This window comes from Camelina sativa, chromosome 7 (assembly GCF_030686135.1).
Source record: "Camelina sativa cultivar CO46 ecotype springtype chromosome 7, ASM3068613v1".
Lineage (NCBI taxonomy): Eukaryota > Viridiplantae > Streptophyta > Magnoliopsida > Brassicales > Brassicaceae > Camelina > Camelina sativa.
In genome coordinates, this window is record NC_141886.1 from 5,331,058 (window position 1) to 5,345,347 (window position 14,290).

General features: G+C 36.9%; 1 protein-coding gene and 1 pseudogene across 2 annotated transcripts; one reads left to right on the forward strand and one right to left on the reverse strand.

Moving 5' to 3' along the window:
• The first annotated feature begins 1,459 nt into the window (after positions 1-1,459).
• Positions 1,460-3,801, forward strand: LOC104700370 (G-type lectin S-receptor-like serine/threonine-protein kinase At1g61400; annotated as a pseudogene). Its single transcript, XR_015561454.1, has 7 exons — positions 1,460-1,694; positions 1,952-2,062; positions 2,267-2,418; positions 2,494-2,694; positions 2,787-3,023; positions 3,105-3,255; positions 3,339-3,801. The product of XR_015561454.1 is annotated as a G-type lectin S-receptor-like serine/threonine-protein kinase At1g61400 (transcript).
• A 666-nt stretch (positions 3,802-4,467) lies between these two features.
• Positions 4,468-7,802, reverse strand: LOC104700371 (oxysterol-binding protein-related protein 1A). The gene is made up of 7 exons (XM_019227535.2): positions 7,022-7,802; positions 6,592-6,948; positions 6,438-6,507; positions 5,924-6,351; positions 5,678-5,833; positions 5,420-5,587; positions 4,468-5,338 (listed from the first exon to the last, which is right to left on the reverse strand). The coding sequence occupies exons 1-7, from the start codon at positions 7,595-7,597 to the stop codon at positions 4,925-4,927; spliced, it is 2,169 nt and encodes a 722-aa protein (XP_019083080.1). The 5' UTR covers positions 7,598-7,802; the 3' UTR covers positions 4,468-4,924.
• Between the last annotated feature and the right edge of the window lie 6,488 nt (positions 7,803-14,290).

The window sequence follows — 14,290 nt, forward strand, 5'->3', positions numbered from 1 at the left end:
ATATGATGAAATTAGACACCCAACACACTTGAAGTTAATTATTAGTAAATAAAAAATAAAATGTGGAAGGTTATTTTGCGAATAATCAATTTGACTGTTCACTTTATGCACACTTTGAATAAGCCTAAGCACATACACCTTCTTTACACTATTTATTTCACTTAACAACACTACAAGAAAATATGATTTTTACGACTACAAATGGCGACTATATATAGTCGCGATTTTTAGCAACTATTTAGCGACTATTTGACGATAATTTTATGACTACAAAAATTTAGTCATATAATAGTCGTTATTTTGCGACTACTGTAAGTAGTCGGTAATTTAGTCGTAATTTAACGACTAATTTAAGACTATTGCATAACGGAACATATAGTTGTTAAATAGTCGCTAATTTAGCGACTAAGATGCGACTCATGGTAAAGCTCGCCAATAAGTTGTATATTAGTCGCTATTTAAGAAACTCAAATTTTTCAAAATTTAACTTCAAACCCTTAACCAAACTCCAAAACCTAAATCATAAACTTAAAGTTTAAATCTTGAACATTCAATTCTTAATCTTAGAAATTATTTCGTAAACCATAAAACTAAAACATAACCATTCTTATATATACATAACACCAAGCTTTAATGCTTAAAAGAAAATCTATTTTTCTAAAACTTAACCCCAAATCTTAAATCTTAACCCTAAAACCCAAACCCTCAAAAAACTTCAAAACCTAGATCATCAAATCTAAATCTTGAAGTTTAAATTCTTAATCTTATAAATAACCATAAACCCAAACCATAACCATTATATATATATATATATATACATAAAACCAAACCATAACCTTTATGTATATATATATATATATACATAAAACAAATGTTTAATAGCTATATAAAGAAAAACTAATTTTCCCAAACTTTAACCCCAAAAAACTATAGTTTTCCAAATCCTATATTTTTATCAAAACTTAAGCTCCAAAACTCTTAACCTTAAATTTAAAACCTTTATAACTTATATATAGAAATTAAATCATTAATCATTCACCTAAAATATAATTATTGAATATCTATAAAACCAATATGTAAAACTATTTTGTATTTACATAGAAACCAATCTTTCCAAAAACTATATACTTACAAAATTTATTAAACTGAGTCATTTTAAAACCTAAAACAAATTATTTTTAAATTTAAATCAAATGTAATATTCTTCTAAATTTCAAAACCCTAATTCCCAGATCATAAATTTCAAATCTCATTTCCTGAATTATGAACCCAGAGAATTGCAAAATATATATAAGTATAAAGTTTTGATCAAACAAATTACTCTTTAAATAATGAAAGCTTCTTATTGGATGATATGAAAATACATGGATTACACTATCAACTGTTGATTAATTTAATCCAACGGACAAGGTTTTTTCCTGCCCTCTTCTTTCTCTTTCGTCTTCTTCACCGAGGGATTAACTTTCTCCCCTTCTCTTTCTTCTTTCTCCTTTCTCTCCTTCGCCCGTTGCTTCATTCTATTCGATCTTCATCTTGTCTTTGTTTTCATCCTCTCAAGTTTTTAGATCTGGTACCAGAGCATTTTTGCGGATCTCAGATCCGAGAGCGAAGCTCGTCAATACGATGCTGACCGTGATGTAAACTAAGGAAGAGAAGAGAAGCTCACTGGTCGCAACCCTCTCGATTTCCCTATCGTAATTAATTTTTTTTTGCTTTCGATTCCCTTTTAGAAATTGGCTCTAGATTCCTAGGGATTTCACATTGCTATTAGAGTCTCAATTTCGATATAGAGATTTGAAATTTCAGTTACAATAGTATTTGGATTCAAGAGTCTCAATTCGTCTTGCACGTTCTGAACTAGGTATAGCATGGAAGATAAATTCAAAGACCTTCGTCATTTGCAACTTTTGTATTCTGCTTCAGTGATATTGAAGTTTTTGATATTTCTCAGATGGAAATAAGCGCAAGAAGAACATTATTGCTAGTACAGTGAGCCTTACCCTTTTTGTGATCTTATGCTTTGGCGCATTTGGTTTCTGGAGATGCAGAGTGGAACATAATGGTAAAAGAACGATGAATTTACTGTTCCACTATCTCTTGTCGTTCATTTATTCATTTGATGACTTATCGATAAATTTACTTGGTTAAACTTACACAGACTCATTTATGTTGCTTAGACCAGTATATGATGTGCTTTTTGCTGTATTTGTTTTGATTGCTAGATATTAAGCACTAACACGTGAATCTAACTTACATTTCATTTCAGGTCATATATCAAAGGATGCCTGGTGGAATGATCTGAAATCACAAGATTTCCCAGGTTTAGTCTTTTTTGAGATGAACACCATACAAACTGCCACCAATAGTTTCAGTTTATCTAACAAACTTGGACATGGTGAATTTGGTTATGTTTACAAGGTCAGAAACGATTTTACTCTCTTTGCTGTTTTCGTTTCTCTGTTTTTTTTAGATGACATTTACCGTTTGTTTCAGGGGAAACTGCAAGATGGAAGAGAAATTGCACTAAAACGGCTTTCTCGCAGCTCTGGACAGGGCAAAGAGGAGTTCATGAATGAGATAGTACTCATCTCAAAACTTCAACACAGAAACTTAGTACGGGTTTTGGGGTACTGCGTCGAAGGAGAAGAGAAGCTATTGATTTATGAGTATATGGTGAAGATACTTTTGTCTTTGGTTGGTCCCTTCTTACATTCTTCCTTTACCATCAACAACTTTTATATATTTATATGGAACTGTTTGTCTGATAGTTTTTAATTATATCTTAGATTCAAGAAAAAGACTTGAGATTGATTGGCCAAAAAGATTTGATATAATTCAAGGTATTGCACGTGGACTTCTCTATCTCTACCGTGACTCACGCCTCAGAGTTATTCACCGAGACCTGAAGGTCAGCAACATTCTTCTGGACGAGAAAATGAACCCAAAAATATCAGATTTTGGATTGGCTCGGATGTGCCAGGGAACCCAATATCAGGATAAACTCGCAGGGTTGTCGGAACTCTGTAAGAACCATTCTTCGAAAACATGCCTAACAAGATTCATAATCATGATAGTCATACATAAACTATTTGATGTTTGCACAGAGGATATATGGCTCCTGAGTATGCATGGGCTGGAATGTTCTCTGAGAAATCAGACATCTACAGCTTCGGAGTTATGTTGCTAGAAATCATCAGCGGAGAGAAGATCGCAAGGTTCAGCTTTGGCCAAGAAGGAAAAACACTTCTTGCATATGTAAGTACCTTTTCTTGTTTTTATGCACTTGCAGAGGTTTGTAATTGCTCTTGTATTCTAAAGATATGAAACTAAACAAACAGGCATGGGAGTCTTGGTGTGAAACCCGAGAAGTCAATCTTTTGGACCAAGTTCTTGCTGAGTCTTGTCACCCATCTGAAGTTGGAAGGTGTGTCCAGATTGGTTTGCTTTGTGTTCAACACAAACCTGCAGACAGACCAAATACACTAGAGCTGCTGGCTATGCTCACCATAACATCAGATCTTCCATTACCAAAACAACCCACATTTGTAGTGCACACGAGAAATGAAGAAGAATCCATGTCTAAGGATTTTATAACTGTCAATGAGATGACAGAGTATGTGATCTGCCATTAGCCCTTGATATTTCTGCATTTTCCCCAAAGATACCTCTAATATTTACTTTCTTTTTCTAGTAGTATGCTGTATTCTTATTTTTAATTATGTTTTTAGTTTTATTTTGTAATATGTATTTTTTTTAATATCTTGGTTTCATAATAATAAATATGGTATTTTTAATTTTTAATATCAATTCATTCCAAAAAAGAACCATTATCCAATAACTTATATATATATTTAAAAAAAATTAATAAACATTATTATTAAATTATATATATATATAATGCGGTATAAATACAATATTATTTAAATACATAAACGTAAATTAGTCGCTAAATTTGGTGACTACATTATGACTATTTTGCGAAGTCGTAAAATAGTCGTAGCGTAGTCGCTAAATTTAGTGACTATATTACGACTAAATTTATGACTATGCAATATAGTCGTAATGTAGTCGCTATTTGGCGACTAATTTTACGACTATTAGTTTTAGCGACTCTCGATTTACGACTACTGGTTTTAGTTGCTATTTTGTCGTAACACACTGTTTAGCGACTAAATAGTGACTAATAGTGCAGTCGCTATTTATTTGCCTGTTTTCTTGTAGTGCAAGAATCTTTGGAGCTGTTATTGGAGATGTGATTTCTAAATTCATATGAAATTGTAAATTCTAAAAATCAAAAGACATGGATTTTGAAATAACATGTTTTATACTTGGATTTGAATCCTTTTATTTTACACTTTCAAATCCATTTAAAACATGCTGGGGTTTTGAAATCCAAAAACAAATCATTAAATGAACAACATGGGATTTTAACAAGTATTTGTAAATCATAGAACCAATAACACATAATTTTGATAAGTATTTTAAAATCAATGATAGAACCCCCTCATTCTTTTTGTTTTTTTTAAGGGACATCAAGAAAATCTAAAGAGAAATAAGTTGTTTTCATCACAAACTCCTTGACAGAAAGAAAAAAAATGGTATGTAAAAAATTATACCCATGAAGAACGCGAGAAACAACAAAAACAACAAACATACAAAAATGGAAATATATATTTAGTGATGAAGATAAATGGAGTTTTGTAGGTCTCGTTTACTTAATGGATTGGTGAACTTGACCAAAGATGTCAGGACAATCATCCCAACGACCAGAATCTCGAGCTTCCCAATAACCTCCATTGTATTTGTAACTCTCACTTCCTTTCTCTTGTCTAAACCACTTTGGTTTCCAACCACTCTCTTGCATCTCTCTCGCTTGTCTTTGTCTCTGTTCCAACCTCAACTTCTCCGCGTTCCCCATTTCAAACTATCCCTTCTCCAAATACCTCTGGTCTGGTCTAAGTCTTGAATCTGTTGGTGGCAACTTCTCCTTTAAACCAGGCGTGAGCTCGTTCAACGTGATCCCAAACCTTGTTAGATTATACTTTGTCGGGTTTTCGGAAGGTTTGTTTCGTTTCCACAGAAGATGAGATTCACTCACCTTTACTTGATTCACCAACACATAGTGCATACTCTCATCCCATTTCCCAAACAACTTAGCCACTGTTTTCCCATTTTTGTCTTCTACTACACCTTGAACTTGATGTGGATTTCTATCGATCATGGACTGTTCCTTGAATTTAAGTTTACATGAGTATTCACCGTTACCTTCTATCCGCATTGTTCCGTAGTGATCACAGTACAGTTTACCGAGTATGAGATTGTATATTGATGTAGTCACCTATATTTTGAGCATAAGTGTATAAGCATTTCATATCATGCACATATGTTTTTTTCTATCTATAAAGAAAGATTCATATACCTTACTCCACTGAAAAGTTTCACCATCATCAAATTGCAAAGTCAACAAACCAATAGGATCTAGCTGAATTGATCGACCCCAAAACTTGCTTTTCAAGTTGCTATCTCCCCAAAATTCCCATCCGGTTCCATCACAATGGCATGCCACAATCATAGGATGATGACTCACCTAACAACAAAATTCACAAGAGAAATGTTATGTATATTTTTATCTTCACCAAAATTTAATAAGTGAAGCTGTTCATGTAAAAAAACAAACCTTTTCAGAGAAAAATCGAAGGCCTTTATCAGGATAGTCAGCCTCGTATGTTTCCCCTAACATTGGATTAAAAGGTTTGCAAATTCTTCCTTCGGTTGATGCATAACCAGATACAGCAAAGGCAGCTACATTCAGAATCCTCATCAGGTTATCGCCCTGAGAAGGTTCATTTGATGTTGGCAAAACCATGAGACTACCATAAAAGAATCTAAATAATATTTGCTCATCTACAGATTTTTATTATACCTTTTTCCCCCATTCAGATGCTTGATCAAGAAGATATGAATACTCCAAATCCTCAAAGCATTTCTGTAGAGAAGATAGTGGCTCATTGAAGTAAACAGGAAGACATACTTTTGTAAGATCCTTGCCAATGTTGTCTTTGATCATTGACCAAAGGCTAACACTCTTCTCTTTTTCAACTGGATCAGGTAATCTCTTTCGTCGTTTGACATGAGGATAGTTAAATCCAATAGACTTGATAGAAGGATCAAGATCATCTTCTGATGACTCAAAACCATTATTAACTCCATCATCATCTGAGGAGAAGGAAGATGTACGAAAAGCGGATCCAATACTTTTGAATGAACTTGAAGAAAGAGAGTCACACGTATCAATTTCTTCCTCAGCCTCATCAAATTGTTCATTATCATCTTCGGATTCACTAATAGTTCCTTTCAAAATAGAAGGAATCAAGTAAACATCAGCTCAAGATAGAAACATGTTGTAGTAAAGAAAAGCATCTTGTGTCTTAAGTCACCTGAGTCTCCGTTGTCAGTTTGTCGTTGAGTCTCATCTACAACCGTGTTCTCAAGATCTACTTTTTCTGTCTAGACAATGACATAGAGACATCAATTTCTTATAATAGTTTAAGACACATATAGTGGATTAATGTTTTGGAAGGTTATAAATACCTCTAGTTGCCTGAGTGTATCAATGAGAAGCCATTGCTTCTGTTTAAGAAGAAAAAGCTGGCTCTGAACTGCTGAGAACTCAGACCTCGTGATTTGCTCGCAGTCTTGAATGGCTGACTCACTCACTCCTTCCTCAACCAATCTCAACCTAAGCTTCTCTATAGAGATGTCTAAGCTATTGGTCGGTGCCATCAACTCGCAGTTGGACATTCTTGGAAACATATCTTTGACAGCTTGCAACGCCTCCATCCAAGCTGTTCTGTCTTCTCTCGTCTCTGCACGTAAGTGAAGCCTCTTGGTTCCGGTAAATATTGAAAATCTCTTATCATCTGATCTACTCTCTCGTATTGATGATACCTATACAGAGTACATAATCAAATTGTGGCACTATTTATATATCATCAAAACTGCATAGATGATGTAGTCATACCTTAAGATGGACTTCGCCGAATGGCTTGCGTCGGAGTTGGTGGTTGGCGCTAGAGCCGGCATGACGGTTATTCCTGGAGATCATACGAGTGGACTCGTCTCCGATCACTCTTGATCCTTTCTCAGTCTCACGAACAACAACAATCTTATCAGGTCCATGGATCTTATAATATGAAAGCACTCCATCTTGTAAAACAAACCATCTTGGTCTCCATCCTTTCCCATAGTTCACCCATTTGTATAATATTCCGGATATAGAGTTCCCGGCGATATCGTTGATTTTAACATCAACCGGTGCTTCCCTTGCCGCTGGAGGTAAGGCAAGTAGTACCTGCTGATCGGAGACAAAGACGTTTTGGTGGTTAAAAGAGAGACTGTGGAGGAGATGATGGTGGTTAGATGGACCGGGATGGTTATAACGTTGCGAGGCAGACCGGGTTATAACCGGTTGAGATCTCGCGGAACCGAATGGAGTCTCGGGTGTGGTGGTGGCGTACATAGAGAAGGACGGTTGCTCTGGCAACAGTGTCGAAGAGGAGTGGTCAGAGACAGTAGAGACACAACAAAAAGGATGCATGTGAAATAACAATCTTCTTTAACAAGTAAACAGTTAGAGCGGATGATGGCGGTTACGGTTACGGCGGAGGAGGAAGTTTATAGAGAGAGAAGAAGAAAAGTTCGGTAGAAACAGAGGAGGAGGAGGACTTCAACCGGAGAAGCCAAGTTTGAATTTATGATTATTTTGTCATTATCATTTTAAGGGAGATATAATTTTAGGACTTAAACTAATGGTCAACGGTATCTATGAACTTTATATTTTATCCAATATTAAAATAAGTTAATCATTTCGTTGTTTACTTATGTAACAACTGTAAGGCCTAATTATATAAAGTGCGTATCATGATGTAATCAGGATACAACTATAAAGTATTCCAATAATTTAAAATTTAAATCAAAATTTAATCGAGTAAAATGCCCTGTTATTAGGAATACTATATAATATACAAATATAATTACTTTGCTATGCGTTGGTGTTGGTGTTGGTGTTGGATCTCGTCTTTGAGATCAACGGTTTAATATACTAAGACTTTTAAAGGTGAGTAATTTGAATTTGGTTTGATATAACTTTATGTCAAGTGAAGAATTTAAGGGATCCAATCATCTAAATATTAAAATTATATATTTACGACCTTAAACACCAAGAGATTATTAAGTACTGTAATAGTCTTATTATAATAAACCAAAGAAGCAAACTGTACGTTTACACCCCTCTCGGCCCTAATGATTAAGAATGAGTGCATTGGAATTAACTAGCAATCAAATTAACGTGGATCCCATTAAGATTTGATTTCACTTTTATATTTGCCTTTTTTATGTTTATCCTACAGAAAAAAATGAGTCCTCTATTCTAATCTCTTTCTTTTATTCGTTTGACTGAAACGATAAAGGACAAATCTAAACTCTTTCCTGGAAATTAACAAAATAAAAAAGCTTCGAAGCGATATATGAGTGTTATGATTGAATTAGTTGATTTAGGTCTTCTCAGATCAGAATAGAAACGAAGAAAGATAAAGCGAGAAAAAACACACACACGATTTAACGAGTTCGGTTAACCGATGTAGTTAACCTACGTCTCGCCGGAGTTTGATTTTTGGAATCCACTAACTCAGTTCGAACTTGAGCTCATCACGTCTGTTACAAGATCTCTCCGATCTACTCTCTCTTTTTCTTTCTACAATCTTTTTTTCTCTTATGTTACAAATACGAATGAATTATAAAAGGAAGAAGAAGAGACGAGATACATATAGGTATAACAACCCTTCTCACGTGCAAAGCGTGTAGTATAGCCGAGAGAAGAGAGGACGCGTGGCACAACCTTAGCGGATCACATAACCTAAACTGGATCTTAATAAAGTCTCGGTTATCTGGCTTAACCAGCCAATTCAAGAGAATTAATCTCTTACCAATCTCAGACTATAACCTTCAAATCTCCAACTTAGTCTGAGATTACTCTGCTTGGTGAAACTCCTTGTACCCAAACCCAAATACCTGTTTAACGCCCAGCAGGACGACTTCAGTTTCTGGCAACTCGAAGCATCTGCAATGCTTCCTAAAACTTAGCAATAGGCAATACCTTGGTAATTATGTCAGCTGGATTGTACTCGGTGGGACTCTTCACAACTGTGATCTCTCCTTTGTTAATAAGGTCCCTGAAAAAGTGATACTTCACTGAGATATGTTTCGTTCTCTCATGAAACACCGAATTTTTAGCAAGTGCAATTGCACTCTGAGAATCACAGTGAACCTCCACCGTCTTCTGTGGAAAACCAAGTTCTTCTGCTAACCCTTTCAACCAAACAACTTCCTTTACCGCCCCTGACAGAGTAACATACTCTGCTTCAGTTGATGACTGAGCTACAACCTTTTGCACAGACGATCTCCAGCTCACGGTGTTACCTCCCACAGTGAAAACCATTCCAGACGTTGATCTTCTATGATCAATATCAGCAGCATAGTCCGAGTCGCAATAACCAGTAATAACAAAATCTCCTTTTCTACTAAAATCCAAACAAGTCTTTACTGAGCCACGAATGTACCTGAGAACTTACTTAACCGCAAGCCAGTGATCTTTGATTGGATTGCTCAGAAACCTGCTTATTAGACCTACTGGATATGCCAAATCCGGTCTGGTACCAAGCATAGCATACATACCACTTCCCACTGCACTCTGATATGGCATCTTTTTCATAAAAGTAACCTCCACCTTCAACTGATCTTCTGTGGCCGACTTTAGATTGAAGTGAGCTCCCATGGGCGTATCTACTGACTTAGCTTGATCCATTCGAAAGTTATTCAAAACCTTCATCAAATAACCTTCTTGAGAAACTTTGAATTTACCACCAGGCCTATCTTTGATTATCTCCATGCCTAGAATTTTCTTTGCTTCTCCGAGATTCTTCATCTCAAATTCTGAACTCAACATCGCCTTGAGAGCAACAATCTGCCTCAAGTCAGTAGAAGCCACCAGTATATCATAAACGTAGAGAAAGAGATAAACATAGACGTCACCTGGAAATTTCTTGTAGTAAACGCAGTAATCATACTCGCTCCTAATGAAGTCATTTTGAACCATGAATTCATCAAATCTTCTGTTCCACTGTCTAGGAGCCTGCTTCAAGCCATACAACGACTTTTTGAGCAGACATACCTTCTCAGGATGTCTCTGATCAACAAAACCCTCGGGTTGCTCCATCAGGATATACTCATCCAGATAGCCGTGAAGAAAAGCAGTCTTCACGTCTAACTGATGTAACTCCATGTTGAAATGAACTACTGTAGACAGAATGTATCTAATCGATACATGCTTCACCACCGGAGCAAAAATCTCTTGATAGTCGATGCCCTCCTTCTGAGAAAACCCTATAGCCAACAATCTAACCTTAAAGCGAGGATCCTCAACTCCAGGAATCCCAACTTTCCTTTTGAATATCCACTTGCAACTGATAACACTCTACCCTGGAGGCTTGTCGACTAAGTCCCAGGTTCCATTCTTTTTCTGAGAGTCCATTTCCTCATTCGCAGCTTCTAACCATTTGTCGCTGTCAGGACTATTCATAGCTTCGTCAAAACTGGAAGGTTCTATGCTTCCTCCATCTTCAGTTATACAGCAGACGTAGGCAGTGAGATCTTCTTCCTCTGTACCTACATCATAATCCTGAAACCTGACCGGAGGCTTGATCTGCCTTATGGATCTATCTCGAGCCAACTGATAATTGTTGAGTCCTTCAGATGGATTTCCTTGACTATTTACTTCCTGAGTTGGAACATCTGTGATGTCTCCAACCTGAGCAATGTCCGGAGTATCCCTGTCCATACCTGCAAAATTAAAACTAGAAAGATCATCAGTATCCAAAGAAAAAGATTCATTACTTGACTGTTGTCTGGGTCCGATTTCCTTGTACATGACATCTTCTCTGAACACGACGTTCCTACTGATGACACACTTCTTATCTTCTAGAAGCTAGACTTTAAAACCTTTAACACCTTCTGGATAATCAGTAAAAACTCCCTTCTTAGCACGAGGCTCAAGCTTTCCTTCATTTGAATGAATATATGCCAAACAGTCGAACCTCCTCAGACCACTTAAAACTGGCATTGCTGAAGTCCACACCTCCTGAGGAATCTTGAAGTCAATGGCCGAAGACGGAGACCTACTTATCAGATAAACCACTGTGGAAGCTGCTTCGGCCGAAAACCTCTGACCAAGACCACTCTCACTCAACATACTCCTCACTTTGTTCATAATGGTTCGATTAAGCCTCTCAGCAACCCCATTTTGCTGTGGAGTGTAAGTACAAGTCCTATGCCTCACAATACCTTCATCCTTGCAGAAGCTATCGAACTGATGATTACAGAATTCAAGGCCATTATCTGTTCGAAGCCTCTTCACCTTTTGCTCTGATTGTGTCTCAACCATCTTCTTCCAGCTAACAAAGCTTTTAAAAGATTCATCTTTAAAACGCAGGAAGTATATCCATACTTTCCTTGAGAAATCATCTGTGAAAAAGATGAAATACTGACACCGCCCTAAACTCAAAGGAACATTGGGAGAACCCCAAAGATCAGAGTGAACATAATCCAGTTTCTCCTTTGTAACATGTTGAGCCGATCCAAAACTGACCTTGTGTGTTTTTCCTATAACACAATCCTCGCAGAACCCTATCTATGTAGTCCTGCAACCTTCCAGACACCCCTTCTACTCTAAAACTTGAAGACCTTTTGACCGATGTGTCCCAACCTGTTGTGCCACAACCTGGCCTTTTCATCTCCTTTGACCTCCTCTGCAGTTTTACTGGATTCAACAACACAGACCTCTAAAACTTTTGCACTGCCTTGAAATATGTAAAGAGACTGACGTCTGACTCCTTTCATATAACAATGTCACCCTTAACCACTTTCATAACACCTTTACCACCTCTAAACTCGCAATCTTTAGCTTCGAGAGTACCAACTGAAATCAAGTTCCTCGAGATGTCTGGCATGTATCTGAACTCATGCAATAAGAAAGTGTATACGTCTGAGTTTTGAAACCTAACTGAACCAATTCCCTTGACCTCACAATACGAGTTGTTGGCCATTCGAACTTTACCATAGGACACTTCTTTTAATTCGATGAACACATCCTTTCTTGATGTCATATGAAATGAACAGGCAGTATCCATAATCCACTCATCTTCAGTGATCTCCCCCATGATCAGATTGACCTCAGATGCCACCAAGCCGACAAGATCCTTAGCATCATCCTTGACCATCGCAGCTTCACCAGGATCATTACCTTGACCTTTGGTCTTGTTCCTCTCAATCCATTTGTAACACTACCTTTTGAAGTGCCCCTCCTTGCCACAGATCCAGCAAACCTTCTTTCCTTCTCTGGATTCAAATCTTGATCCACCAGTGTTGCTCCCTTGATCAGTTTGGTATGTAGAACTTCTTGTAAATCCCTTTCCGCGAACATACAAGCCTTCACCAATCTGGTTTGAACCACCCGATTCATCACGAAGCTCCAACTCCTTGGACTTAGCAGTACTGATAACATCTTCCATCTTGGTTCCATCTCGTCCGTACTTTAGAGTTTCCTTTAGGATGTCGTACTTCTCTGGAAGCGAACTCAAGATTAGAATCGCTTGAACTTCATCTGGAACTTGAATCTGGAGGTTGCTCAGATCCGAGATCATCTTCAAGAACTCATCTATGTTGTCATCCAGGCTCTTGAAATCCTGCATCCTATAGTTGTAAACCTTGAGCTGAAGATATACCCGATTTGGTAAAGACTTTACCAAGTACAATCTCTCAAGCATTGACCATGCTTTTGCTGCAGTCGAACACTGATCGATATTCCTGAGAACTTTATCACCGACGTTTAGAAAGATAATATCCAACGCCTTCTCACACAGCTCTCTTCTTGACTTATCATCTTCGATCCGTTTCTTTTTCTTCTTCGAATCGTCTTCTTCCGCCTCCGTCAAAGGAGCAAATGGCTCTTGCTCCTTTAAGACTTCCTTGAGACCTAAAATCCTCAGGTGAGCCAACATCTGTGTCTTCCAAAGAGAGAAGTCACCAGAACCATCGAACACCGCCACCTTGAGTTTCGTATTCGTCATCCTTCTTATCAGATCTGACAGACGAAGCCTGAACCTTGCTCTGATACCAATTTGTTATGATTGAATTCGCCGATTTAGGTTTTCTCAGATCAGAATAGAAACGAAGAAATTAAAGCGAGAAAGAACACACACACGATTTAACGAGTTTGATTAACCGATGTGGTTAACCTACGTCTCGCCGGAGTTTGATCTCCGGAATCCACTAACTCAGCTCGAACTTGAGCTTATCACGTCTGTTACAAGATCTCTCCGATCTACTCTCTCTCTTTCTCTCTACAATCTTTTTTTCTCTTCTGTTACAAATACGAATGAATCATAAAAGGAAGAAGAAGAGACGAGATACGTATAGGTGTAACAACCCTTCTCATGTGCAAAGCGTGTAGAATAGCCGAGAGAAGAGAGGACGCGTGGCACAACCTTAGCGGATCACATAACCTAAACCGGATCTGAATAAACCCTCGGTTATCTGGCTTAACCAACCAATTCAAGAGAATTAATCTCTTACCAATCTCATACTACAACTTTCAATGAGAAAGACATAAAACATGGTTTTACTATTTGGAAGAACAAAAAAAAAGCTCTGCTGCCACAGATTTTCATTAAATTAGAAAATATTGTAGAAAATACTAGTATATTAGTTGTAATTACATTGTTAAGATTAAAAAAAAATCAACGTATAGATAGGTTAAATAAAAAAAAATAATGAAGATGAAGGCTAATTTTTCTATTAATTTGGGCTAAGTTGTAAATATTCCATTTGACATGGGTTCACGTCTTCCGACACTTACAAACTGAAACTGGAGCTGATAGTGCTTGTCGACCAATCTCTTTATCATTATACTGGATGATTGACCCGATCATATCTCAGATTTTGTTTGAAGCATAACAAGTTAACAACATAAAGACAAAAGTTTAATAATAATAATAATAATAATTTTTAAAAAAGAATATTATGACATGAATTTAGTAAATTTAAGCAAAAATAACTAAAAGTAAACTCTTATGTTATGTGTATATTATTTACTCATGTGTAGGCAGCTAGGAAATCATCACAGGGTCAAAGACAAATTATTGGGATCAATTATGTGATCTAAAAATTTTACCTGAGT

Excerpts from the sequence above, each read along its gene's own strand:
- LOC104700371 (XM_019227535.2), bottom strand. The coding sequence starts at position 7,597 with ATGCATCCTTTTTGTTGTGTCTCTACTGTCTCTGACCACTCCTCTTCG. Across the intron at positions 6,508-6,591 it reads ATACACTCAGGCAACTAGAG|ACAGAAAAAGTAGATCTTGA; the intron begins GTATTTATAACC and ends GTCATTGTCTAG. Across the intron at positions 5,339-5,419 it reads AAACTTTTCAGTGGAGTAAG|GTGACTACATCAATATACAA; the intron begins GTATATGAATCT and ends CTCAAAATATAG.